At 61.2% G+C, this 27,016-nt stretch overlaps 2 protein-coding genes across 2 annotated transcripts in view; one reads left to right on the top strand and one right to left on the bottom strand.

Annotated features, from left to right (window-relative positions):
• Positions 1-6,116, top strand: part of LOC142595962 (scavenger receptor cysteine-rich type 1 protein M130-like) — an 88,795-nt gene extending 82,679 nt beyond the window's left edge. Inside the window, 7 exon segments of the mRNA XM_075724831.1 lie at positions 299-648; positions 1,519-1,827; positions 1,940-2,254; positions 3,173-3,499; positions 3,585-3,899; positions 4,255-4,569; positions 6,013-6,116. Of these exon segments, the coding sequence (XP_075580946.1) occupies positions 299-648; positions 1,519-1,827; positions 1,940-2,254; positions 3,173-3,499; positions 3,585-3,899; positions 4,255-4,569; positions 6,013-6,116 (2,035 nt within the window).
• Positions 6,117-9,300: 3,184 nt separating this feature from the next.
• Positions 9,301-27,016, bottom strand: part of LOC142595961 (antigen WC1.1-like) — a 140,218-nt gene continuing 122,502 nt past the window's right edge. The window contains 13 exon segments of the mRNA XM_075724830.1: positions 9,301-9,485; positions 9,808-9,960; positions 10,119-10,247; positions 10,679-10,774; positions 11,527-11,664; positions 12,402-12,716; positions 12,800-12,862; positions 13,347-13,661; positions 14,017-14,331; positions 14,417-14,743; positions 15,662-15,976; positions 16,218-16,397; positions 17,464-17,778. Of these exon segments, the coding sequence (XP_075580945.1) occupies positions 9,301-9,485; positions 9,808-9,960; positions 10,119-10,247; positions 10,679-10,774; positions 11,527-11,664; positions 12,402-12,716; positions 12,800-12,862; positions 13,347-13,661; positions 14,017-14,331; positions 14,417-14,743; positions 15,662-15,976; positions 16,218-16,397; positions 17,464-17,778 (2,846 nt within the window).

Below are 27,016 nucleotides of genomic sequence, written 5' to 3'. Positions count from 1 at the left end.
GGGAGGAGACAGTGCCCTGTGCAGGGCCTGGGGGCACGGTGTGTGGGTGGGCACGGGCAGGGGCCGTTGGCGTGGGAAGAGGTGCCAAGGGCTGTGGGGTGGTGAATCGCCCAGCAGGGCTGGAGTTGGGCACCCCAGCCCTGCACAGACCGTGGGGACAGGAGGGACCCCAAAACTGCTGCAGGGACAGCCTGGAGGGGAAGGGGCTCCCACCCTGGTGCCTGTGACTCGGCCTGGGCAGGGGTGACCCTTAGACCTGCAGTCTGGAGCTCGGCACTCTCCTGACCGGTCCCATGTTGCTGTTTGAAGGGGCTGCAGAGCTGAGGCTGGAGGATGGCGGCGGGCGCTGTGCTGGGCGAGTGGAGGTGAAACACCAGGGCCAGTGGGGAACCGTGTGTGGTTACGGCTGGGACACGAAGGATGCTGCAGTGGTTTGTAAGCAGCTGGGCTGTGGGTCTGCTGTCACAGCTCCTAAATACGGGCACTTCGGGCCAGGATCTGGCCCCATTTGGATGGATGATGTTAACTGTCATGGAACTGAGTCTGCCCTGTCTGACTGTACACACCCTGGATGGGGACAAAACAGCTGTAATCACTATGCTGAACACGACTGTAAGCACAATGAGGATGTTGGAGTGACGTGTTCAGGTAAGGGGCCAGCCTGTTCCCCACCTTTGGGACCGGGACAGGGGAAGGGACCTGGCTGTGCCCTCAGGGAGCAACAAGTGGGCACTGGAGCAGGGCTCGGTGTGGCTGGTGACACTGCCGAGCTGGGACTGTCATTGCTGCTGTCCCTGGTCCCTGAGGAAAGAGCAAGGGGAGCCCACCCTGTGTGTCCACAGCCCCGGGGAAGGGCATGAGATGGCAAGGGACTTTTGGGTTGTGCCTGCTGGCAGAGAGGAGTCCCTCAGCCTCAGCAAAAGGGATGTTCAGAGGGGAGGAGCGCTGGCCTTGGGCAGAGGAGCAGGGTGGCCCGTGGCACCTCATTCCTCTCCCAGGGTCCCCCCATGAGTTCCAGCCCATGGGGATACGGCCCCAGGCAGGCAGGGCCAAGCTGCTGCCCAGCCTTTCCTGCCTGCCCCAGCCCGCGGCTGCCCTGTGCCACAGGGGCTTTGCCAGCACTTGCACTGTCCTCAGTGCCTGTGCTTGCACCGGGAGCTCGTGTCAGCCCAGGGCTGCTCCTCTGCCCGCTCTCCTGCCCTCTGCCTGGCCCTTGGTGGGGATGTGCGTGCCTGGCACTGCACTCTGGCCCTGGCTGAGGACCCCCTCCCTGGGCAGGTGCCAGAGTGGGGAGCTGGCACAGACACCGGCTGCGGACAGCAGCCAACCCACAAGTGCTGTGATGATGCCTGAGGAGCGGCAGGGGGGCCCTGGTGTGTTTGTGCCATCGGCACCCCCTGGCAGCGGTGGGGTGGTTGCGGTCTCTCTGCCTGTGGCCACCTTGCAGAGCAGCTGGGATGTAGGCACGTAACTGCCAGAGGGCTCTGGGAGAGCTTGAGGGGTCTTTGGTTGCTCCAGGATTTGTCCAGCTGGTCGGAGGGGACAGTCCCTGCTCAGGACGTGTGGAGGTCCATGACGGGAACCAGTGGAAGACTGTCTGTGACTCCGACTTTGGTCCCAAAGCTGCCGAGGTGGTCTGCAGGGAGCTCCAGTGTGGCACAGCCCTGTCCGTGCCTGGGGCAGCTCGCTTTGGAGAAGGTGTGGGTCCCATGTGGGACAGAGAGCTGCAGTGTGCCGGGAATGAATCCTTCCTCATGTTCTGCCCCAGGGGATCCCGCAGGGACCAGCCTTGCACCCATGCCAATGCTGTCGGTGTCACCTGCACACGTAAGGACTCAGGGTGGGGTGTTACATATCCGGGGGTGTGCTGGGGACAGGGGAGCAGGGCAGGGACCGTGCCGTGCTGGGTGCGCACTCTGTCATCGTTCTCTGTCCCCAGAGTACACAGGGTTCCGGCTGGTGAACGGCAGCACGGCGTGTGAGGGGAGAGTGGAGGTGCAGGTGCTGGGCACCTGGGGCACCCTCTGTGCCTCCCGCTGGGATCTCTTGGACACCCACGTTCTCTGTCGTCACCTCGACTGCGGGTTTGCTGAGTCCATTCCCAGAGGAGGGCATTTTGGGAGTGGAACCGGACCTGTGTGGAGAGACTCATTCCACTGTGAGGGGACTGAAGCCCACCTGGGACAGTGCCCAGTGACTGCCCTGGGGGCCTCACCGTGCTCCCCCGAGAACCACGCTGCTGTCATTTGCTCAGGTGAGTGCTGGGAAAAGGTGCCATGGCCACCCAAAGCAGGGGAGCCCGTGGCAGCACCAGCTGCATTTCTCCCTTGAGAAACCCTGCCTGCACCAGGAGCAACCTGGAGGGCTTTGCCTGCTCTCACCGACGGCTCTGATGTGGGAGAGCTGAAGAGTGAACGAGGTCAGGCATCTCTGCCCCCCAGGGCAGTGGCTCAGGCCCTGCGGCCAGCGCCAGGCGCGGGGTCCTCTGCTCTGCTGCTGCAGGACAGGCCCAGGATAGGGCTGTGGGGCTCAGCTCCATCCCTCTGGCTGCAGACAGCCCAGTCCCAGCCCCACAGAGACCCCCCCTCAGAGCCCAATCCCACGCCCGTGGGGGCTGCCCAGGTGCCCCCAGCAGCAGACCTGGGGGGTGAGGTGCAGAGTGGGGCTGGGCTTTGCCCTTGCTCCTGGTGCTTCTGGTCAGCACAAGACCCAACCTTGTGCTGTTTGCTCAGAAAGGCCCCCCGTGCTCTGCTCCCTGCCAGGGACGCAGGCGCCCAGACCCCAAACCCAGGGATGCAGAGGGGCACAGACGTGCGGGCTCTGCCTGCTGTCTCAGCAGCGCCGGTGTCAGCGCTGAGGTTGGGCAAGGCTTGGCCAGCACTGCCTGTGCCCGGGTCCCTGCAGCGGCTGCTGCTCCCTCCTGCGGGAGCTGCCCCATCGGCCTCAGCAGAGACGTGTTGGGTGGCTCTGCCCCACCAAGAGCAAAGACAGCGTCTTGCTCAGGGCCTGGGAAAGCAATCCTGTGGAAACGTGCTCCTGAAGCTGAGCGCAGAGGGCTGGGGCAGGCGGGTGAGCTGCAGGGTGCTGTGCGGGTTGCAGAGCCTGGGGAGGTGCTGCAGGTTTGTGGGCTCTGTGGTGCTGCCGAGGGCTGGGGCACGGCTGCTGTCCCCAGGCCCCGCTGGCTCCACGGCCCTGCGGCTGGTGGGTGGAGGGAGCCGGTGCGACGGACGAGTGGAGATCTTGCAGCGCGGGACGTGGGGCCGAGTCCTGGATGACGAGTGGGACGTGCGGGAGGCCAGCGTGGTGTGCCGTCAGCTGAGGTGCAGAGAGGCAGAAAAAGCCTACAACCCCGCGAAGCCTCAGAGAGGGACGGGTCCCGTGGGGCTGCGAGGGGTGCGGTGCGCAGGGCACGAGGCCGAGCTGAGCCTCTGCAACACCTCCCTGCCCGAGAGCGCAGCGGCGGCAGGGATTGCGGAGGACGTGGGCGTCGTGTGCGCGGGTGAGTGGCACTGCACGGGCCCCCCGGGCTCTGGGCTGGGTGGGCAGCAGCCCCTGAGGGCAGCTGGGGTTTCTTCCTGCTGCAGGGAGCCGGCAGGTGCGGCTGGTGAAGGGGCCCGGGCGCTGCGCTGGGAGAGTGGAGATCTACTACCAGGGCAGCTGGGGGACCGTCTGCGACGATGGCTGGGACCTGTCTGATGCCGCCATCGTTTGCCAGCAGCTGGGCTGCGGCGGGGCGGTGGAGGCGGTCGGCTCCGCTCGCTTCGGGGAAGGCTCCGGTCAGATCTGGCTGGATGGCGTGAACTGCTCCGGGGCCGAAGCTGCTCTCTGGGACTGCCCGGCAGGGTCCTGGGGGCAGCACGACTGCGCGCACAAAGAGGACGCAGGAGTCGTCTGCTCAGGTCTGTGCCGGGAGCTGTGGTGGGAGCCCAGCGCCCGGGGAGGCCGGGACGAGGGGAGAGCCGGCAACGGCCCAGGCTGTGCCTGGCTGCCTCGGAGCCCCTGCCCGAGCCTGTCCTGGGGACACCCCTGCACGAAGCCCCTCGGTCCCACGGGGGGTCCCTTGTCAGCTGAGCTGTGCCCAGGGCTTAGCGGGGAGGGCATGGGTGTCTCTCCGTCAGGGACTTCTCTTGGCCCCTGGCAAAAGGGTGACTTGCTGGCCGTGCCCCTGCCTGGCCAGGGCCTGCGGGGGGAAGAGGCTTCTCTGCTCCCACAGCCCCACACCAGCCTGTGCCCCTCTGGGGCCTTTCCTCCCAGATTTCATGGCCCTGAGGCTGGGGAACGGCAGCAACTGCTCCGGGCGCCTGCAGGTTTTCTACAATGGCACATGGGGGAGCGTTTGCTCCAACTCAATGACTCTCCAAACGGTGTCGCTGGCATGCAAGGAGCTGGGCTGCGGGGACGCGGGGACCCTGGAAACACGCCTGCCCTCTGGTAGGGTGTCTGGCCACGCCTGGCTGGATCGCGTGGAGTGTGGGGAGAGAAACAGCTCCTTCTGGCAGTGTCCCTCTGCTCCCTGGGACCCACGGTCGTGCGATGACCTGCGAGAGGAGACCCACATCACCTGCAGTGGTAATTCTGAGCTTCCTGGGCACCAGCATCGCCCCAGCTCCTGCTCCCTGCCGGGCACAGTCAAGCGCAGAGACAGGGCCCACGGGGGCTTTTACTGTACGTGCCAGACCCTGCTGCTTCTGGTGGCACAAATGGCACTTCAGCTCTCAGAGCCCACACTCACAGTGCTAAGGCATGGGGCTGGCAACAGCAGTTTGAGGGGTTTGGGGCTCTTGACAGCTCCCCTCATCTCACCTGGGGAGTGCTCTTGGATGTCAGAAACCCTCAGCATTGCTGCTGCTCTGAGGGAGAACAGAGTGAGTCCTGCAAAGCAAGAGGATTGCCTGTGGCTTAGAGCAGGGTGAGGGGAGTTGATCTGTCCCTCCATCTTGTTCCCATCTACTCTGGAATGACACCATTCTCAGATGGAGGGTGATCACACTCCCGTGTTACCCTGAAAAGTCACCAGACAAGGCTGGGGGCAGACGGATCAACCACAGATCACTCAATATCTCTCCCTTTCTCAAGGTCTCCTCACCCCGCTTCTAGGCACGGACATGCATGGCTCATGTCACCAACCCCACAGCATTTCCTTGGTCGTAGCATCTCTGCGCTTCTCTGTGGGACTTTCAGATAACACAAAGGTGCTATGGGAGAGCTTGGAAGGACACCTCAAGGAGACAGCCAAGTGTCCTAGCAATGGCATCTGATTAACAAAAAGCCAGCTCATTCCCCAGCTCCACAGGCTGCCTTCCCCACAGCCCCACAGGTGAAAGCTGGGGCACTTCATTTCCATGGACACACCTGCATGGGAGCACCCACATGATCAGTGTGTGACTCTGCAGCTGAAACTCCCATCCCCAGAGAGCCTGACAGCAAGAGCAAGATAGCAGGAACAATAGCACAGGTAGGTGGAGAAAAAGGAAAAGTACCCTGGGGTGCTGGCTGAGAGAGGCAAGCAGAGAGGCAGCTGCGCACCCAGGAAAGCATCACCTTTACCCAGCTGGGCCACCTCCCCGACATTGCTGGGCAGCTGCTCTCAGCCCCTGTGCTCTGCAGAGGGAAGTGGACGCGTGGCTGGAGAGCTGCCCCACGGCTCTGCTGGAGCTCTGCCTGCTGAGGAGGTGGTTCATGCCTTGGAGCCCACGGCCCTGAGGGCAGAGGCTTTGCTGGCTGGGACAGGAGGCAAGGGGGCTTGCTCAGAGGAAGGCATCTCTACTGGGAGGGGAGATACACAGCTTTCTGATTCCTCCCTCCCACAAGATTTCTGGGTTTACTTTCTTCCCATTCCCTGGTCACATCCTTGCTGCCTGGAGATTTTCCTCCTAGGGGGTGTTTCCCTGCCCCATGGCTTTTTCCCATCAGCACTCACTGGCCCCATCCCAGCCTCTGTGCACTCACCTTGGCCCTGCAGCAACCTGCCTGTTGGCAGGGCACTGCCTGGGTGCATGTTCTTGTTTGCAGGTGGAAAAGGGCAGGCCAGAACAACCCTGATGAATCCAGCAAAGGTGATGCAGGGGCTGTCCATAGGAAGAGAAGTGGCTGAAGGTGCTTTAGGAGGCTCCTAGCAGACTCACTGATCACTCAAAGTCACAGTTCAGGAGTCTCAGTGACTTGTTCAAACTTGAGAGCTCCTTTTCCATTTCCCCCCTGCCATCACCCAAGAGTAGGAAATTGAAAAGTCATACTTGGGAAATCTCCTTGTCTTTATATGAATCGCTGCCGTGTCCTTCCCCTTGAAGCATCACCCAATGTCCTGGGGTGCTCTGGAGCTGTGAACAGCTCTGACTCTACTAACAGAGAAGGGCTTGTGGGAGATGTCGTGGTGGGAGGCTGTCTTGGGCTTAGAGACCACAATATGATAGAGTTCTCGATTCTGGGCAATGCCAAGAGGAGGGGCAGCAAAACTGTTACCATGGACTTGCGGAGGGCAGACTTTGGCCTGTTCAGGACGCTGGTTGGGAAAGTCCCTTGGGAGGCAGTCCTGAAGGGCAAAGGGGTCCAGGAAGGCTGGGCCTTCTTCAAGAAGGAAGCCTTAAGGGCGCAGGAGCGGGCTGTCCCTGTGTGCCGTAAGACGAACCGGCGGGGAAAACGACCGGCCTGGCTGAATAGGGAGCTTTTGCGGGGACTCAGGGAAAAAGGGAGAGTCTACCGCCTTTGGAAGAAGGGGCGGGCAACTCAGGAGGAGTACAGGGATCTTGTACAGTACAGTACAGGGTCCTGCAGGGAGGGAATTAGAAAAGCAAAAGCCCAGCAAGAACACAATCTGGCCAATGCTGTAAAAGATAATAAAAAATGCTTTTATAAGTACTTCAGCAATAAGAGGAGAGCCAAGGAGGATCTCCATCCCTGTCCCCGTGTGCCATAAGACGAACCGTATTGAAATGAGCCTAAAGTGGATTTGGTGCTGAGTCCCTGAACCTTTGATTCTGACAGGAGACTGCAAAAACTCCTCAAGAAGGTAAAGCCAGAAGCAACTGCTGAAGTTTCTTGAAGTATTAACAGGTCTCACTGAGGGCCATTACCAACACAGCTTTCCCATGGACTCGTTAGAGCAGAAAATTGGAGACAGTGATGGCAGGAAGGCAAAGACAAAGTGCAGGTGAGTGATGCTGAGAAAAGCCTTGATGTGTTTCATCAGGGCAAACACCAAGCCCTGACCCCCAGCCCCTCGCAAGAGAGATCCTGTCCCTCAAGCGTGGCTCCGGGCTCTTCCTGGGGTGGTGGGATGTGGGGTGGGCAATGTCAGCTGAAGGACGGTGGTACAACACCTCCTGGCATCTCTGGGGTGTGCAAGGAGGCAGCAAGGCTCCAGTGTCGTGAGGGCAAGGTGTGTCCTCATAGGCCTCGGTGACAGAGACAAGTGCCATAGCCAAGGGGACTGAGATCTCCGTCCTGCTAAGCTTTTCTGCCTGGCCAGTGTCCTCGGCCATCTCCACCTCAGGCTGTCCTACGCTGCCCCATGCCTCATTGGTTTCCCTGCAGGCTGCAGACACCCATCTCATTTCCCACCTTGCCCTCACCCTGTCATGTCCCTCCCTGTACTGATGTCTCTTCCCTGTCCTGGTTTAGGCTGGGATAGAGTGACTTTTCTTCCTAGGGGCTGGCATAGTGCAGTATTTTGGATTTATGATGAAAATAACATTGATGACACTGATGGTTTAGTTGTTGCTAAGTAGTGCTCACACTCGTCAAGGACTTTTCAGCTTCTCATGCCCTGCCAGCGAGAAGCTGGGAGGGGGCACAGCCAGGAGAGTTGACCCCAACTGGCCAGAGGGCTATTCCATACCATATGACGTCATGCTCAGTATAGAAACTGGGGGGAGTTGGGCAGGAGGCAGCGATCGCTGCGCGGGGACTGGCTGGGCATTGGTCAGTGGGCGGTGAGCAATTGCATCGTGTATCATTTCCTTTGTATATTATTATTAATATTATTATTATTACTACTACTACTATTTTACTTTATTTTCTTTCAATTATTACAGTGTTCTTAACCCACAAGTTTACTCAGTTTTAGTCTTCCGCTTCTCTCCCCCATCCCACCGGGGCAGGGGACGAGGGTCAGCGAGCGGCTGTGTGGTGCTTAGTTGCTGGCTGGGGTGACAGCACGACAGGGAGGGACACAAAATACCCTCTGCCATGGAAATGTGCCCACGTTAGCACCCTCCCAGCCAGGCCCTTCTCCAGGCCAGGGGCTGGATGACGGCTCTGGCTTCCAGTCCACGTCTCATGGGGATCCCTTCTCCCTCCCCCTGGCCTCTCCCTCCTCTGCCTCCCCCAGCGCTGAGGGAAAGGTCCCCCCACGCCCCCTGCTCCCACCCCTCCTGCACCTGCACACAGGCACTGCCCCAGCACAACCCCACACTGAGCCCCGTGGCCAGGCAGCAGGAGGGCAGGGGTTGGGGCTGAGGCGCAGCAGGAGGAGGGGCTGCCAGGGCTGCCATGGGGCCTTCCAGCCCCTGCCCAGGACGGAGGCAGCTGTGGGGCTGTGAGGGGAGTGCTGGGCTCTGCCAGGGCCCAAGGCAGCAAGAAGAGCCCATGGAGACTGGGGTGCTGGCAGAGGCAGCCAAGGGGCAATGCCAGCCCCGTGCTCCCCAGCAAGTGGCTCTGCACCCTGTGCCAGGGCAGTGGGGAGCAGAGCTGCCTCCTAACCAGTGTGGGAGGTGATCCGCGGGATGTGATAGCCCCTGGGGCTGGCTGGGGGGTCCAGGGCACCGCAGCCACCTGTGGGCTCACTTGTGTGGGGCCACAGCCCAGGGCTCAGCCCAACACGGCAGCTCTGTCGTGGCCTGTGTGCTGTGGGACCAGCATGGCCCAGGCAGGGCCTGGGGGAAAGAGCAGCTGGGGAAGCCCGAGGTGAGGAGATGGGCGCTCCCGCTGGGGCGCATCACAGCACCTTGCAGAGAGACAGTTTTGTTGGAAACTTTTGCTGGCAGGGTGGAAACGTCTCTGTCAGCAGGAATATTGCCCAGGGACCATGGGCTCTGGCAGCCCCACAGCCTGACCCCGAGCCCGCTGCCCCCGAGATGTGCCCCTTCCCCACCACCACGTCTTTGTGCTCTGCTCCCCCCCAGTCAGCCTCAGGGAGACACCCCGACAGCGGGGCAGGCAAGCACCAGCTCTGGGCCATACCCCAAAGGCTTTTAATAGGAACAGCTGCGGAGGCACAGCGTGAAACCAGGGGAATCAAAAGAGAGGCGATGGCCGGCTGTTTCTGCTGCCCGTGGGAAGAGGGAGACGGTTCCCTGGTGCTCACGGCTCTCCCAGCTGCAAAGTCCCCTCCTCGCTCCCGGCTGCACCCAGCTGCACGGCAGGGATGGGCTCTCCTGGCGCGGGGCTCAGGGATGGCTGTGCACTCAGCTCTGCTGTCGCAGCCTTTCTGTGCTCAGGGGGATGTGCCAGAGACACCTCTTCAGCATCGTCATAGCCTGTGCTCTCTGGGGACAGGGACCAGGCATCTCCCTCAGCTGCAGGGGCCCCAGCACTTCTCTGCGAGCGCAGGTTTGCCCCTGCAAGCAGCAAGGCAGGCCATTGCACGTTGGCCCCATGGGGTGCCCCTCCTGCTCTCTGCATCACCTGCCTCCCGTCTCCTCCTCCCTCCTGACATGTCCAGCTCCCTCTGCCAGCCCCGGGCCCCCCAGGGAAAACTCCCAGGGCAGGGTCCCCCATCCCAGGATGTTGGGCTCTCCGTACGGCAGCGATTCACCCGGCACCAGGGATGGCATCCCATAAAGCGGCAGCGCCATCTTTCCCTCTCACCTCCAGGGGCATCCCTGGGCCCTGCTCCCTCCTCTGGTGCCCTGGGCATTTCCCAGGCTCCCTGCCCAGGGGCAGGATCCTCCCCAGGGGCAGAAACCTCCCTGGCATCATCATAGCCATCCGCTGGGTCACTTCCAGGCAGGACAGGGACGTCTGAAAGGAGAGGGGAGCTGGTGACACTGAGGAGATACATCTGCAGAACAGAGGACGGGAGGATGCGCAGGGCCGTGGGGCTCAGACCCTGGTGTTGGCAGCACCCCAGGAGACTCCCCAGCTCTGTGGGGACACTCAGTGACACCGCTGTCCCTCACATGGCTGCAGGGAGGAGAGATCCACTCCTTCCCGCACCCTGTTACCTGGTGCTGAGCCCGGACCCTCCTCCTCCTTGCTGTCCGCGGGGTAGGGCTGCAGCTTGGCCAGGGACCCCTCTGAGTAGGAGCCTGGAGAGAGGCGCAGCGGCTGTTATGGGAGTGTGCTCTGCTGAGCCGGCTTGTGGTGAGTGCTGCTGGGGACGGGGGACCCACAGAGGCAGGGCTGTGTGGGGAGGAGGGCTCAGGACTCACCCTGCTCCCCTGGGACCAAGCCTGCCTCAACGGGGCTCCCAGAGCTGCCCCGGGACAGCCCCTTCCCTCAGCCCTGCGGTGCCACCCGGGGATTTATGCAGGGGCAGGCAGAGAGGGGCTGTCCCTGGCTGCGATGGGAAGAACTGCTGGGGAGGAAGCTCCTCTGCTGGGCCCAGGACCCGGCTGCTCTCCCCACACACCCCAGCGCTGCAGGGACCGTAGGCCAGGGGACTGCCGCGGGTCAGCCCTAGGTGGAGGTTTGGGGACAGAGCCCTGCCGATGTGCCCCCATGAGGGACCCACACCCACCTGAGCCGCTGAACCTCGCCTGCTTCTCCCATGCCGGGCCGTAAGCGATCTCCTCATAGACGGCGTCAGGGAAGGGCTCCCACGCTCTCCCCGAGCCTGCGGACAGCGGCAGGGCTGGCCCAGGGACAGGCAGAGAGGGGACAGGATCCCGCTCTGCTCCCCCTGCTTTGGTCCCCGGGGCCAGCAAAAGGCTCTGGCCACAGCACAGCCCCGCTGCGCTGCCTGCTCACCGCCACCCCTTCCTCAGTGAGGGCAATGTCCCCACGGAGGTGATCTGGGGCAGCGACACCCTCACAGCGTCCCCTCAGAGACAGCCCTTGTGCCCCTCTGGCCCCTGGGTCAGCTCCCCGGTGCTGAGCTTGGAGCAGCTCCCGCCTCTCCTCTCCCCCTGGAGCTGCCCCCTCTCTGCCCCAGGGATCCATAGCACGGCCCCTGCCCTGCCGCGGGGAGGTCACGGTTGCACAGAGGAACAGCCTGGGGGCCTGAAACCACAGGGATGGACCCTGCTGCCCCACGTTCCTCCTGGCATCTCCCCTGCCCCACAGACCCCTCCAGAGCTGCCCGGAGCGCTGCCAGTGTCGTGTCCTCGTCTGTGTCCCCTCTGCTCCCACCTCCCCCAGCCCAGCTCGGCCATTTCTCTCCTCGCCCCGTCCCTAACTCCCGCCGTGCCTGGACTCTCTCTACCCCTTGCTGCTGGTGGCCCATGGCCCATGGTCAGGCGGTGGATGAGGCGGCACATGGCAATGAAGGCAGCACACACGCTTATCCCCCCAGCTCTGCCTGTGCCGCTCACTGACACCTGCCAGCACCCCTGGCCTTGCCAGGAGGCATCTTTCCCCGGGACCCACCTGCGCGCCCAGCCCTGGCGCTTCGCACTTGCCCGGCCAGGAGGGCCAGGAGCAGGCAGAGAAGGGCCCCCAGGACGATGCAGATGATGACGGGCAACGACAGTCTCCCGCTGCCAGTCGGACGGTCCCGGCTGGGATCTGCATGGGCAGGAAGAGAGAAAGGGCAGCAGCAGGCCTGGGAGAGGTGGGGGCTGGCACACCCCAGTGCTGCCCCCCACTACAGCAGGGGTAGGGGACCCCAGGAGTGAGGGATGAGGAAGCTCCCAGGCTGCTGGGTAAATGAGAGCCCTCCCCAACGCCCCTCCCCACTGCTGTCCCGGTGCCTCCTCTTGGGAGTTTCACACCCCAGCAAGGAGCCCCCTCCCTGCGGCTGTGGCTCACAGCTGGCCCCGAGAAGAGCCAGCGCTGGCAGGGAGGACAGGTTACCTGCTCGCGGGGTTGGTGCTGCCGTCCTGGGTGCAGCTGCAGAGGGGAGAAAGGGATCTGGGCTGAGAGGGTGGCTGCGAGGGTACCAGGGAGCCGTGCGTGTGTGTGTGCACGCGTGCGTATATCCCTGCCACCCCCCACCCACACTGCCCCTCCTGCGAGGCTGGTCAGGGGGGCTGGGACAGAGCCCAGGGCCCTGCTCTGGCTATCGGGCAGGATGGCGCAGGCAGCCCAGGAGATGCCCCTGGGGGCTGCAGGGCCCTGCAGGCAGGAGCCGGAGGACATCCAGCCGCACAGAGGCTGCTGCCCACTTGGCACCAGGCTCCCATGCTCCACAGGCACAGCCTTGCTCTCAGCAGCTCTGCAGCCATGAGGGGACCCAGTGGGGAAAACGCCTGCCCCGGCTCCCTGCCAATAGCCCAGCGAGGGCTGCCAGCCCCGCCGCTCACCTGAGCACTGCACGGCAGCGTCCTCCTTATGCCGGCAGGCCCCGCTGTCCCCAGGCCGAGCCCAGCAGGCCTGCAGAGATGGCTCAGACCCCCGGCACTCCACCTGCTCCAGCCAGATGGGGCCCGTCCCCTCCCCAAACGCAGCCTCGTCCAGGGCAGACACTGCGGGGCCACAGCCCAGCTGCCTGCACGCCACCTCGGCATCCTGCATGTCCCAGGAGTCGTCGCACACCGTCCCCCAGGAGCCGCGATGCCAGACCTCCACCCTGCCCGAGCACCCGCTCTCGCCTCCCACGGCACGAATCTTCTCCCTGTCTGGAGAAGGCAGAGACCTCCCAGGGCACCGGGCAGCAGGCAGAGCCCTGCCAGGAGAGAGGGGCATGCAGAGGAGCAGCTACCTGTGCAGCTCGTGGAGTTTGGGCACACGGTCCCCACGGCCGGGGCTGTTTCTGGCCGTCTCCCTGCAGAAGGCAATGCTGCCGTGAAGGGGCTGCTGAAGGGGGTCGTGCAGCAGAGAGTGGGGCTGAGCTCTGCTCACGCCTCCCCGTGCCGCCTCGCTCACGGCAGCAGCTGAACCCCGCTCCTTCAGGGGACATGCACGGCACTGTGGGGGACCCTGGCTGCTCAGCCCCAAAGGGACCCTGGCTCACAGAGAAGCAGGAGGGTGTCCGTGGAGGGGACACGCCTCGCAGCCCTGGCTGGTCTCTTCTGAGACCTTGCCTGGAGACACCGCTGCCTCCCCCGGGCGCTGCTGGCAGCTGGCTGGCAACTGCTGGCGAACGAACGTGTGGGGCTCTGAGAGCTGAAGTGCCATTTGTGCCACCAGAAGCAGCAGGGTCTGGCACGTACAGTAAAAGCCCCCGTGGGCCCTGTCTCTGCGCTTGACTGTGCCCGGCAGGGAGCAGGAGCTGGGGCGATGCTGGTGCCCAGGAAGCTCAGAATTACCACTGCAGGTGATGTGGGTCTCCTCTCGCAGGTCATCGCACGACCGTGGGTCCCAGGGAGCAGAGGGACACTGCCAGAAGGAGCTGTTTCTCTCCCCACACTCCACGCGATCCAGCCAGGCGTGGCCAGACACCCTACCAGAGGGCAGGCGTGTTTCCAGGGTCCCCGCGTCCCCGCAGCCCAGCTCCTTGCATGCCAGCGACACCGTTTGGAGAGTCATTGAGTTGGAGCAAACGCTCCCCCATGTGCCATTGTAGAAAACCTGCAGGCGCCCGGAGCAGTTGCTGCCGTTCCCCAGCCTCAGGGCCATGAAATCTGGGAGGAAAGGCCCCAGAGGGGCACAGGCTGGTGTGGGGCTGTGGGAGCAGAGAAGCCTCTTCCCCCCGCAGGCCCTGGCCAGGCAGGGGCACGGCCAGCAAGTCACCCTTTTGCCAGGGGCCGAGAGAAGTCCCTGACGGAGACACACCCATGCCCTCCCCGCTAAGCCCTGGGCACAGCTCAGCTGACAAGGGACCCCCCGTGGGACCGAGGGGCTTCGTGCAGGGGTGTCCCCAGGACAGGCTCGGGCAGGGGCTCCGAGGCAGCCAGGCACAGCCTGGGCCGTTGCCGGCTCTCCCCTCGTCCCGGCCTCCCCGGGCGCTGGGCTCCCACCACAGCTCCCGGCACAGACCTGAGCAGACGACTCCTGCGTCCTCTTTGTGCGCGCAGTCGTGCTGCCCCCAGGACCCTGCCGGGCAGTCCCAGAGAGCAGCTTCGGCCCCGGAGCAGTTCACGCCATCCAGCCAGATCTGACCGGAGCCTTCCCCGAAGCGAGCGGAGCCGACCGCCTCCACCGCCCCGCCGCAGCCCAGCTGCTGGCAAACGATGGCGGCATCAGACAGGTCCCAGCCATCGTCGCAGACGGTCCCCCAGCTGCCCTGGTAGTAGATCTCCACTCTCCCAGCGCAGCGCCCGGGCCCCTTCACCAGCCGCACCTGCCGGCTCCCTGCAGCAGGAAGAAACCCCAGCTGCCCTCAGGGGCTGCTGCCCACCCAGCCCAGAGCCCGGGGGGCCCGTGCAGTGCCACTCACCCGCGCACACGACGCCCACGTCCTCCGCAATCCCTGCCGCCGCTGCGCTCTCGGGCAGGGAGGTGTTGCAGAGGCTCAGCTCGGCCTCGTGCCCTGCGCACCGCACCCCTCGCAGCCCCACGGGACCCGTCCCTCTCTGAGGCTTCGCGGGGTTGTAGGCTTTTTCTGCCTCTCTGCACCTCAGCTGACGGCACACCACGCTGGCCTCCCGCACGTCCCACTCATCATCCAGGACTCGGCCCCACGTCCCGCGCTGCAAGATCTCCACTCGTCCGTCGCACCGGCTCCCTCCACCCACCAGCCGCAGGGCCGTGGAGCCAGCGGGGCCTGGGGACAGCAGCCGTGCCCCAGCCCTCGGCAGCACCACAGAGCCCACAGACCTGCAGCACCTCCCCAGGCTCTGCAACCCGCACAGCACCCTGCAGCTCACCCGCCTGCCCCAGCCCTCTGCGCTCAGCTTCAGGAGCACGTTTCCACAGGATTGCTTTCCCAGGCCCTGAGCAAGACGCTGTCTTTGCTCTTGGTGGGGCAGAGCCACCCAACACGTCTCTGCTGAGGCCGATGGGGCAGCTCCCGCAGGAGGGAGCAGCAGCCGCTGCAGGGACCCGGGCACAGGCAGTGCTGGCCAAGCCTTGCCCAACCTCAGCGCTGACACCGGCGCTGCTGAGACAGCAGGCAGAGCCCGCACGTCTGTGCCCCTCTGCATCCCTGGGTTTGGGGTCTGGGCGCCTGCGTCCCTGGCAGGGAGCAGAGCACGGGGGGCCTTTCTGAGCAAACAGCACAAGGTTGGGTCTTGTGCTGACCAGAAGCACCAGGAGCAAGGGCAAAGCCCAGCCCCACTCTGCACCTCACCCCCCAGGTCTGCTGCTGGGGGCACCTGGGCAGCCCCCACGGGCGTGGGATTGGGCTCTGAGGGGGGGTCTCTGTGGGGCTGGGACTGGGCTGTCTGCAGCCAGAGGGATGGAGCTGAGCCCCACAGCCCTATCCTGGGCCTGTCCTGCAGCAGCAGAGCAGAGGACCCCGCGCCTGGCGCTGGCCGCAGGGCCTGAGCCACTGCCCTGGGGGGCAGAGATGCCTGACCTCGTTCACTCTTCAGCTCTCCCACATCAGAGCCGTCGGTGAGAGCAGGCAAAGCCCTCCAGGTTGCTCCTGGTGCAGGCAGGGTTTCTCAAGGGAGAAATGCAGCTGGTGCTGCCACGGGCTCCCCTGCTTTGGGTGGCCATGGCACCTTTTCCCAGCACTCACCTGAGCAAATGACAGCAGCGTGGTTCTCGGGGGAGCACGGTGAGGCCCCCAGGGCAGTCACTGGGCACTGTCCCAGGTGGGCTTCAGTCCCCTCACAGTGGAATGAGTCTCTCCACACAGGTCCGGTTCCACTCCCAAAATGCCCTCCTCTGGGAATGGACTCAGCAAACCCACAGTCGAGGTGACGACAGAGAACGTGGGCGTCCAAGAGATCCCAGCGGGAGGCACAGAGGGTACCCCAGGTGCCCAGCACCTGCACCTCCACTCTCCCCTCACACGCCGTGCTGCCGTTCACCAGCCGGAACCCTGTGTACTCTGGGGACAGAGAACGATGACAGAGTGCGCACCCAGCACGGCACGGTCCCTGCCCTGCTCCCCTGTCCCCAGCACACCCCCGGATATGTAACACCCCACCCTGAGTCCTTACGTGTGCAGGTGACACCGACAGCATTGGCATGGGTGCAAGGCTGGTCCCTGCGGGATCCCCTGGGGCAGGAGATGAGAAGGGATTCGTTCCCGGCACACTGCAGCTCTCTGTCCCACATGGGACCCACACCTTCTCCAAAGCGAGCTGCCCCAGGCACGGACAGGGCTGTGCCACACTGGAGCTCCCTGCAGACCACCTTGGCAGCTTTGGGACCAAAGTCGGAGTCACAGACAGTCTTCCACTGGTTCCCGTCACGGACCTCCACACGTCCTGAGCAGGGGCTGTCCCCTCCGACCAGCTGGACAAATCCTGGAGCAACCAAAGACCCCTCAAGCTCTCCCAGAGCCCTCTGGCAGTTACGTGCCTACATCCCAGCTGCTCTGCAAGGTGGCCACAGGCAGAGAGACCGCAACCACCCCACCACTGCCAGTGGGTCCCCATGGCACAAACACACCAGGGCCCCCCTGCCGCTCCTCAGGCATCATCACAGCACTTGTGGGTTGGCTGCTGTCCGCAGCCGGTGTCTGTGCCAGCTCCCCACTCTGGCACCTGCCCAGGGAGGGGGTCCTCAGCCAGGGCCAGAGTGCAGTGCCAGGCACGCACATCCCCACCAAGGGCCAGGCAGAGGGCAGGGGAGCGGGCAGAGGAGCAGCCCTGGGCTGACACGAGCTCCCGGTGCAAGCACAGGCACTGAGGACAGTGCAAGTGCTGGCAAAGCCCCTGTGGCACAGGGCAGCCGCGGGCTGGGGCAGGCAGGAAAGGCTGGGCAGCAGCTTGGCCCTGCCTGCCTGGGGCCGTATCCCCATGGGCTGGAACTCATGGGGGGACCCTGGGAGAGGAATGAGGTGCCACGGGCCACCCTGCTCCTCTGCCCAAGGCCAGCGCTCCTCCCCTCTGAACATCCCTTTTGCTGAGGCTGAGGGACTCCTCTCTGCCAGCAGGCACAACCCAAAAGTCCCTTGCCATCTCATGCCCTTCCCCGGGGCTGTGGGTGGCCACGTGAGCAGCTCCCAGTGCCTCTGGCATGGGGAAACCTGGCCCTCGGCAATGCCAGACAGGTCCTGGCTGAATGGGAGGAGAAAGATGGGAACCAGCAGCCATCCCGGGGCAGGGAGAGGGATTAATCTCCCAGCCCCAGGCCCCCACTGAGGGTGGGCTGAGCCACCTTGGGGCCTGGCAGTGGCTGGACACACAGGGTGGGCTCCCCTTGCTCTGTCCTCAGGGACCAGGGACAGCAGCAATGACAGTCCCAGCTCGGCAGTGTCACCAGCCACACCGAGCCCTGCTCTGGTGCCCACTTGTTGCTCCCTGAGGGCACAGCCAGGTCCCTTCCCCTGTCCCGGTCCCAAAGGTGGGGAACAGGCTGGCCCCTTACCTGAACACGTCACTCCAGCATCCTCATCATGATCACAGTCTTCTTCTCCCCATCCAGGGTGTGTACAGTCAGACAGGGCAGACTCATTGCCACGACAATCAACTTCATCCATCCATATGGGGCCAGATCCTGGCCCGAAGTGCCCGTATTTAGGAGCTGTGACAGCAGACCCACAGCCCAGCTGCTTACAAACCACTGCAGCATCCTTCATGTCCCAGTCGTCACCACACACGGTTCCCCACTGGCCCTGGTGTTTCACCTCCACTCGCCCAGCACAGCGCCCGCCGCCATCCTCCAGCCTCAGCTCTGCAGCCCCTTCAAACAGCAACATGGGACCGGTCAGGAGAGTGCCGAGCTCCAGACTGCAGGTCTAAGGGTCACCCCTGCCCAGGCCGAGTCACAGGCACCAGGGTGGGAGCCCCTTCCCCTCCAGGCTGTCCCTGCAGCAGTTTTGGGGTCCCTCCTGTCCCCATGGTCTGTGCAGGGCTAGGGTGCCCAACTCCAGCCCTGCGGGGCTATTCACCACCCCACAGCCCTTGGCACCTCTTCCCACGCGAACAGCCCCTGCCCGTGCCCACCCACACACCGTGCCCCCAGGCCCTGCACAGGGCACCGTCTCCTCCCCAGCCAAGCACACCCTGCACAGCCCCATGCCCCCACGCCCGCAGCTTCCCCGGCACCACCTTCCCTGGCACCACCCAAACCCACACCACCCCCAGGGCTTTCTGTGTCCTCAGGGAACACCGACACAATCCCAAGGATCCCCCCAACCCATGTCCCCTCCTCGCCCCTGGCATCAGCCCAGCCCCTGTGCTTGGCCAGGGCCCCCAGGAAGGAAAATTTTCTGCAGCCTGCGAGTGCAGACAGCCCGCTCCCCTTCTCTCTGGGGGACACAAACTGCCTTCCTGGGGTCGGGGCTCCCCTGCACCCGGGGGCAGGGAGCAGCACACAAACCTTGCGGGGCACCCCGCAGATTGGCTGTGCCCTGGGGATCCCTGAGTGCTGCCGTCACCCCCTGGGCCACTGCTGGCCCCAGGGGCACAGCCCGGGGAACAAGGAGCCCAAAAGGGTACCCCAGGATGGGGGATGTCTCTAAATGCAGCCAGGCACGGGCTGCCTTAAAGACAGAGAGGCACAGGGAAAGGCAGAAGGTCCATGGACGTGAGCACCTTCTGACCCTTGTCCCAGTGTTGCCGGGAAAGCAACCCCAGCCCCAAAGGGATCCTGATACCCCGCCGCTACCCACTGGCCCTGGGCGGTGAGACAAGGGAGCCAGCACTTACCCCTGCACAGCTGCACCCAGAGGAGCAGGCACAGCACCCGAGGGGACAGGAGTCCCTCCATCCCCATCCTGAGCCTGCTGCCCCGCTGGCACAGCCCTGCTGCGCCCCGCTCCCTGCCACGGCTCCGGGCAACTCACGGGGACAACGACGATGGCAGGCTGATATATCTCTGCAGATGCCGACCCAGCTGCAGGAGGAGCCAAGCGAAGCAGCAGCACCTTTTTAGACATGAGCGGCAGCTATCTCCCCTCCGACACAGACCAGTCCTCCAATGAACTTCTCCAGCGCCGTTCATGACCATATATGAGGGACATCTCTGTCCCACTGCGGGCGTCAGGGTCACTGCGGTGGGGGATCGTCACAGGACGAGCTGAGCGTGGAGGGGAAAGGAGTCTGTCACCCCTTGCAGCCTGCTGTGGGGACAGGGAGCACTGAGCATCTCCTGCACTGGGCTCATCCAAGAGCCCAAGGCGTGAGTGTCCCGACGCCCCCGAGACATGGGAAGCACAGGGCTGGGACTGCCGCGCGACCTGTGTCAGGATGGGAAGGGAACAGCCCCTTCCCCTGCCACAGCCCCTGCTGTGCTGGCAGCAGCAGCTGGGAAAAAGCCTTGGCCAGGGGAAGAGCTCCATGCCAGCAGTGCTGGCTCACGCCTCCCTCCCTGGAGAGACCCACGGTGGGTCCCTCGCAGGAGCCGGAGCTGGGACATGGCCCTGCCCTGGCAGCAGACACGCAGCCCCGAGGCTCAGACATGTCCCTGGCTCTCAGCGTGTCACTGCGGTGCCGTTATTCCCCGCGGGTGGATTGGGACCTGGAGCCTGCAGGTGCACAAACCACAGCCCACGTGGCCTCGCAGCGCTCGCCGCGCTCCCCTGGCAGCGCCCGTGCAGGAAGTCTGTGGTCTCCTCCTGGCACCGTGCCCAGGCACATCCCTGCCGTGCCCCCGAGCCACCCCCAGCCCCACTGCTCCAGCCAGGGCTGCAGGGGCTGCTCCTTCGGCCTGGCAGCCACGGGGCCAGGCAGCTCCCGTCCCCCGTCGTGCCCCTCTCATGCACACGGCCGCTCTGCACCCAGCCCCACGGCCACGGGTGCCATCGGTGACGTGACCTCACCCCCTCCTGCTGCCACTGCTCTGTGCTCATGGCTTACACTGTCACACCTCTGCCTGTGGTGCATGGGCTCCTGATGATGATGCTTCTTCCAAAAAGCCACATTTGGGTAGGGGCTCCATATGATCTGCATGACATCAGAAGCACCCACACAAGCCACATGCCTGCTCTTGGCCTAAAAGCTATTCCAGCAGCAGGGAAATCACAGGCTCGTACACAAGCCATGTGCATACTGCTGGCCTATCCGCCACGCAGCTACAGGTGATGTCACAGCATCTCCACCTGCCATGGACCTGTTCCTGGCTTACCAGCTATGCCGGCACTACTGACATCACAAGGACATTCACAAGCCATGTGCCAGCTCCTGGCCCATCATCCGCTCAGGCACCAGCAGCCTCACAAGCACCTACACAATCCATAAGCCTGCTCCTGGCCTATTAGCTCCTCAGGCCTGAGTGACCTCATAAGAACCTGCACAACCCATGGGCCTTCTCCTGGCTTGTGAAGTATTCAGACACCAATGATCTCACAAACCCCTACACAAGCTTTGCGCCTTCACCTGGCCTATCAGCTACTTGGGAACCGGTGACCTCACAACCACCCCCACAAACCATGTTCCTGCTCTTGCCCTGTCAGCTCTTCAGGAAGCAATGACCTCACAAGAACCTACAGAGTCCAGGGGCCTGCTCTGGGCCTATCAGCTACTCTGCCAAGAGTGACCTCACAAGCACATCTCCCCCTGTTTGCCATGTCCTCCTTGTTGAGGTATTCAGTCTCCAGTGACCTCACAAGCTCCTCTACAAGCCTTGCACCTGGTCCGGGCCTATCAGCTACTCTGCCAAGAGTGACCTCACAAGCTCCTACACAAGCCATGAGCCTCCTCTTGGCCTATCAGCTACTCAGGCAGCAGTGACCTCACAAGCACATACCAGCCTAGGTGCTATGTGCTCGTGTGGTGCAGTGACCCCAGACGGCAGCTAAACCCCCACCCAGGCACTCACTGCCTCCCTCCCAGCAGGATGGGGGAGACAACTGGAAGGGCAACAGCGAGAGCAAAACTCATGGGTGACGATAAACACAGTTGAAGAAGTGGAGGGAACAAGAGAAAAGGAAAGAAGGGATGGAGAAGCACTCACTCACCCCAGCAGACCGATGCCCAGCCAGTCTCCGAGCAATGGCTCCTTTGGAGAAACTCCCCTCCCAGCTGTATTTCTTAACAAGATGCCAGATGGCATGGACTATCTCTTTGGTCAGTTCGGGTGGGCTGCCCTGACCTTGTCCCCTCCCAGCCTCTTGCCCACCCCCTGCCTCCTCGCCATGGGGACGCAATGAGACACAGAGAAGGCCTTGACATTACGCCAGCACTGATCAGCAATAGCCACAGCGTCACCGTGTTATCAGCACTGTTTTAGCCACCAGCGCACAGCACAGCACCATACGTGCTGCTGTCAAGAAAATGAACTCCACGCCAGCCAGACCCAGGACAATCTCCACCCCTTATTACAAACCGTTTGCATCCTGCTCAAGGCCAGCAGGATTCAATGCATTTCCATCAACCACCACCCCCTGCTTCCCTGTCCTTTGACATGACATACACACAGGGTACTGGGTTTGGCTGGTGTGGCTCAAGTGGACCTGGACAAGTCCCAGCCCACTCCTGACGTCTCCCCTCACTCAGTCATCTGGAGTTTTTTGCAACATTCAATCAGGTCATCAAGCTAAGGACGAGGCAAAACATGTAGCACCGGCTTGCCCCCCACAATGGTCTTACAGGGAGCTGTGAGATCCCCGCCAGCCATGGGGGAAGGGAGCTCACCTCCACCATTAATGTTCTTAGTGTGACACCTCAAAGTGCAATGTGCAGTTCACGGGCCCATTGGCTGCTTTTTCTCATTCATGTGGTTCTTCTGGGGGATTCCCTTGGGGTCTTTTCCTCTTTGTCCCCATGCACGTGGTCTTCTGAAGCTAGCATTTTGTCCTGGTTTTCCATTTTCACGGAGAGCATGGCCTGTGTCTTGCAGCACTGGTCAAAGCCCAGAGCCTGCCCCAGTAAGCCTGCATGGCCGCCCTGCAGGGCTGGGCTGGGCTGGGCTGGGCTGGGCTGGGGGGGATTCCCAGTCCGGCTCACAGCACTGGGCTCTTCTTTGCAGGTGACAGGATTTGCTGTGGGGGCCCCTTGGAGGCCTCCTAGACGCGGGCCGTAGCCCTTGGGCATGTTCCAGCTTGCCCACGCCCCACCACTTTTCGGGCACCCCTCTGCCCTCCCGAAGTGCCCCCAGCCCCGCCCTGCCAGGGCTTGTTCTGCAGCCTGGTAAAGTGGGGGACCCTGACCTGGCCTTCTCCTTTTGTTTCTATTCACATTTAAACGTTAATTGCTCACTCCACTAGCTCTTATTCCATAAAAGGTTTTATCCATTTCATACCTATGTGTTTATGGCTACATATATTTACTTTCTCTACCTTCATAAATGTTCACATGTGTATATAAATCTATACATGAATACATATATATACATCCACAAGAATCAGAATAGGTGCTGGAATAGGACTGGATTCCTCCTCCTGCTGGGTCAAGGAATGTGGTGTTTAGGTTTCGGTCTGTTAGCAGTATGGTAACGCCAGCAGCTAGGACTGGAAGTGATAGTAGTAGTAGAACGGCAGTAATGAGTACGGACCATACGAATAGTGGAGTTTGGTATTGTGAGAGGGCTGGTGGTTTTATGTTGATGGCAGTTGTGATGAAGTTGATTGCGCCTAGGATGGAGGACACACCTGCTAAGTGGAGAGAGAAAATGGCTAGGTCTACTGAAGCTCCAGCATGGGCTAGGTTACCAGCTAGTGGCGGGGTATACAGTTCACCCTGTGCCTGCCCCTGCCTCTGCTGTGGAGGAGGCTAGTAGGAGTAGGAAGGATGGGGGCAGGAGTCAGAAGCTTATGTTGTTTATACGTGGGAATGCCATATCTGGGGCGCCGATTATAAGCGGGACTATTCAGTTTCCAAAGTCCCTGATTATAATTGGCATTAATATGGAGAAGATTATTACGAAAGCATGGGCGGTGATGATTACATTGTAGATCTGTTCATCTCCTAGGACGGTCCCTGGTTGTCCTAGTTCTGCGCAGATAAGTAAGCTAAGGGCAGTTCCAACTATTCCGGCTCATGCACCAAAAATCAGGTATAGGGTGCCGATATCTTTGTGGTGAGTTGAGAATAATCATCGGTTAATGAAGGTCACAGGTAAGATGGCCGAGTGTCAAGGCGTTAGGCTGTAGTCCTTTTTACAGAGGTTTGATTCCTCTTCTTATCGGCTCTGTGGTGAAATTCATGTTGAGTTGCAAGCTCATCGATGTGTGCTAAGAGCGTGCCAGAGCCTGATAGATGGAGGCCTGTTGGTTTGGGCATCTAGCTGTTAACTAGAATTTTGTGGGACCAAGGCCCACCTGTCTAGACCAAGGCCCTAGCTTAATTAAAGTGTCTGCGTTGCATTCAGGAGAAGCAGGTTAGTGTCCTGCGGGTCTTAGCAGAAACTCAGAGGGTTTAACTCTTGTTTAAGGCTTTGAAGGCCTTTGGTTTTGGCTATGCTAAGTTTCTAAATGATGGTCAAAATTATGGGGGAGATCGGTAGTAGTAGGGCCGATAGGGAGGTGAGGATGGCAATCAGGGTGCTTGTTGATTTGCTGACGTGCCACTGTTTTATGTGGTTTGTGGAGTTTGGTGGGAGTGTGATTGTTGAGTAATACGTGAGGCGGAGGTAAAAGAATAGTCCTAGTAGTGACAGTCTAGTGATGGTAGTGGCTGCTGTTGTTATTTCTTGTTTAGTTAGTTCCCGGGTGATGAGTCATTTGGGCAAGAAGCCTGTTAGTGGTGGAAGGCCTGCTAGGGAGAGTAGGGTTAGTAGTAGGGCTGCGTTTAGCATCGGGGTCTTTGTCCATGTGGTTATGATTGTTGCTAGTTTTAAGGTTTTGGTTGTGTTGAAGGTGAGAAATACGGCGGTGGTTATTAGCGAGTACAGGTAGAAGGTAAGTAGTGTAAGGCTGGGGTTGTAGATGATGATGATGATGGCTATTCAGCCCAAGTGTGAGATGGATGAGAAGGCTAGGATTTTTGGAATTTGGGCTTGGTTTAGTCCTATCCAAACCCCTAGGGCAGCAGAGGCAATAGCTATGCTGGTTAGGAGTGTCGGGCTGAGTGAGTGGGATGTTAGGAAGAGAATGGTGACTGGGGGGAATTTCATTATTGCTGATAGTAGTAGGGCAGTAGTTAGGGATGATCCTTGAAGGACTTGTGGGAATCAGAAGTGGAATGGAACTAGGCCTAGTTTTACTGCAATGGCTGATGTTAGTAGGGGGCAGGATATTGGGTGACTTAGCTGGGTGCTGTCTCACTGTCCTGTGCATCAAGCACTGGTTAGACTTGAGAAAAGGATTAGTGTCGAGGTGGTTGCTTGGACTAGGAAATATTTGATTGCTGCTTCAATAGCCCGTGGGTGGTGGGATTTTGAGATGAGAAGGGTGATGGCGACTGTGTTGCTTTCTAGGCCGGTTCAGTATACATATATATAGTGCAACTATCTCTAAATAAATATGTGTTTAGACGTATTTCCAAACTTATCTATAAATAGATATCTTTTAGATAAATGTCCATATATGTACATGTGAGCCCTTCCTGGCCCAAAGGCGGTGGGCAGCCAATCCCAGGGCTGCCTGAGAAGACGTGGGTATGAAGGGGTGAAGAAATGGCTGCCAGCCAATCCCAGTGCCGGATGAAAAGAGGTGGGCAAGGAGGCTGTGGGAAGTGGCAGCCTCCCTGTGGGCAATGCCAGGGGCTTCCTTTGTGCCGTGGCCCTGGGGACACCGGGACGCGTGGCCAGTCCTGCCAGCCAATCCCAGGGGCTGCCTGAGAGCAGGCGGGTGTGACGGTGTCAGGAAATGGCCGTCAGGCAATCAGAGAGCAGCATGAGGTGTCACCCAATGGCAGCTGACGGCCATGGCATGGCGGCACCCTGTCCCAGCCTGGCGGCCAAACCAAAGTGGCGGCCCCTGTGCAGGCAGGGGCAGGGCCTTCCGCGCCTGATGTCTCGCTGGGCACAGCGGAAGGGGTGGCCGGTGCTGGCAGCCAATCAGAGCAGAGCACGTGGCGGGAGAGGAGAGGGGCTGCCAGGGCAAATGGCGCCGGGGCTGCTGGCAGGGGCCGGGACTTCCCCCGGCAGCCGCTGGGCGCGGCACCTGTCCCGCCAGGGCTGGCGGAGCAGCGGGGCCTGTGCTGCTGGCGTGTCCCAGGGCAGGGATCCCAACAGGCAGCAGGAAGGGCCCTGGGGAGCTACAAACACCCCAGCCAGAGCTGGGCCTGCGCAGCTGCCCGAGCCTCCAGTTTCCTCCGAGCTCCAGGCCCCGGCAGCGACTGTCCCGCAAAACATACGGGCCATGGAAGTGACATGGAACAGCGGCCCTGGCTGAGCCCTCGGGGCAGTTTATCTGCGCTTCTCCTCCTGGGGAGCCTGCAGCTGCCCCAGCACCGCCTGCGGTCACCGTCTGACAGCGGCACAAAAGGAGCCCTCGCTCTGTGTGGGGGCTGTCTACGCATGCGCTGGCATGGTCTCTATTTTCATCTTGCTCGTGACAGCCAGCCACAGCATAGCTTGCTCTCACCTGTGTATGGGGGTGTGGAGGGAGCACGTCTGATCCCCTGAGAGTATTGGGTCAAGGCCCTGTTTGGCTGCCACAAGGGATAATACAATAATGAGGAAAGGAGGAAGCCACAGGCAAGAAGAGACAGGGACACAAACCTGACGGGCAGATGCTGAGGGAGGCAGTGCTGGGAACCAAAGCTGGCCAGTCATGCTGATGGATGGAGGCGTGTGAGAGGGGGAGAGTGTTTATTCCAGCAAGGTTATCTGCTTGGGGACCTTGTGAATTGGGGAGCTAAGAGACAAAAGGGGAAACCAGAAGCAAAGTATGCTGAGACAGAGACTTGACAAAACAAACATGCAGTCTGACAAGAAAGGAACTTTGCCAGTCACACTAGTTGTTGTGCCATCAAGAAACTACAGGTGCCACTTCCCAGAGGACCAACCGGACTTGTCAAGTGACATGATTGTGAATCAGAGGGACCATGGACTGGGAGGGATGCGGGAATCAGGAGAGCTATGCAAAGCCATGAGGGACGTGCAGAGGAAGGGGAAGCGGGGAGGAACAAAGTGGGGTTAGGCAGAAAATGGTATAAAAGAGGCCAGGTGCGTGTAAAACTCGACTTAGTGAGGAAGGGGATGGAGTAGGGTCAGGACCCTGAATTTCAGGTGAGTGAAGTTTGAGTGGTTTAAGGAATTAGTGGATGGGACGCGCTGGGACACTGCCCTCAGGGCTAAAGGAGCTGAAGAGAGCTGGCAGCTCTGTCAGAACATTTTTCTTAGCGTGCAAGAGCTCTTGATTGCCATGTGCAAGACATTGTGCAAGGAAGGCAGGAGGCCCGTATGGCTCAGTAAGGAGCTCCTGGTCCAAGTGCAGCGTCAGAAGGAAATGCAGAGGCAGTGGCAGCAGGGCCCTGTGTCGTGGGAAGAATATAGGGACGCTGCCTGGATGTGTAGGGATGGATTCAGGAAAGCGAAGGAAGGGCTGTGGCTGAATTTGGCAAAAGATGCAAAGAATAATAGAAGGGCTTTTACAGTTGTGTTGGCCAGAAAAGGAAGATTAAAGTAAATGTACCCACCGTGATGAATTCCCCTCACACTATTAAATTCATCTCTAAAAAGATCCAGTTATTAATCCCATGTAGATGTTTTCTCCACGGCGCTTGGCAGGACATTAAAGACAGGCAGCAGAGAGAGACCTTTCCCATTTAGTCTTGGCACAGGTAGACTAAAAGACCCTTTCTTCTTCCATTTCTTAACCCATGTCCTTTTTATGAACATTTGTACCCACATCAGCTCTTGTAGAGTTTTTCCTAAATGCTCCTCGTTTATCCTCATCACGTTTAAAAGCAATTATGAGTAAGTTGCTAACACCAAGGCCACCCAGGGGCATCCCCCAGAAAACGTCCCCCCTGTCAATGCCCCCCGGCCATGGCTGACCCCAAGTACGCTGACCTGCCCGGCATCGCGAGTGTGGGGCTGAAGCGGGGAGCAGGCAGGGCCAGGGTGTCCAGAGGGGGAGCGGGGGGAGCGG

The sequence above is a fragment of the Pelecanus crispus genome, chromosome 25 (assembly GCF_030463565.1).
Source record: "Pelecanus crispus isolate bPelCri1 chromosome 25, bPelCri1.pri, whole genome shotgun sequence".
NCBI lineage: Eukaryota > Metazoa > Chordata > Aves > Pelecaniformes > Pelecanidae > Pelecanus > Pelecanus crispus.
This window is presented reverse-complemented; position numbering and strand designations above follow the sequence as displayed.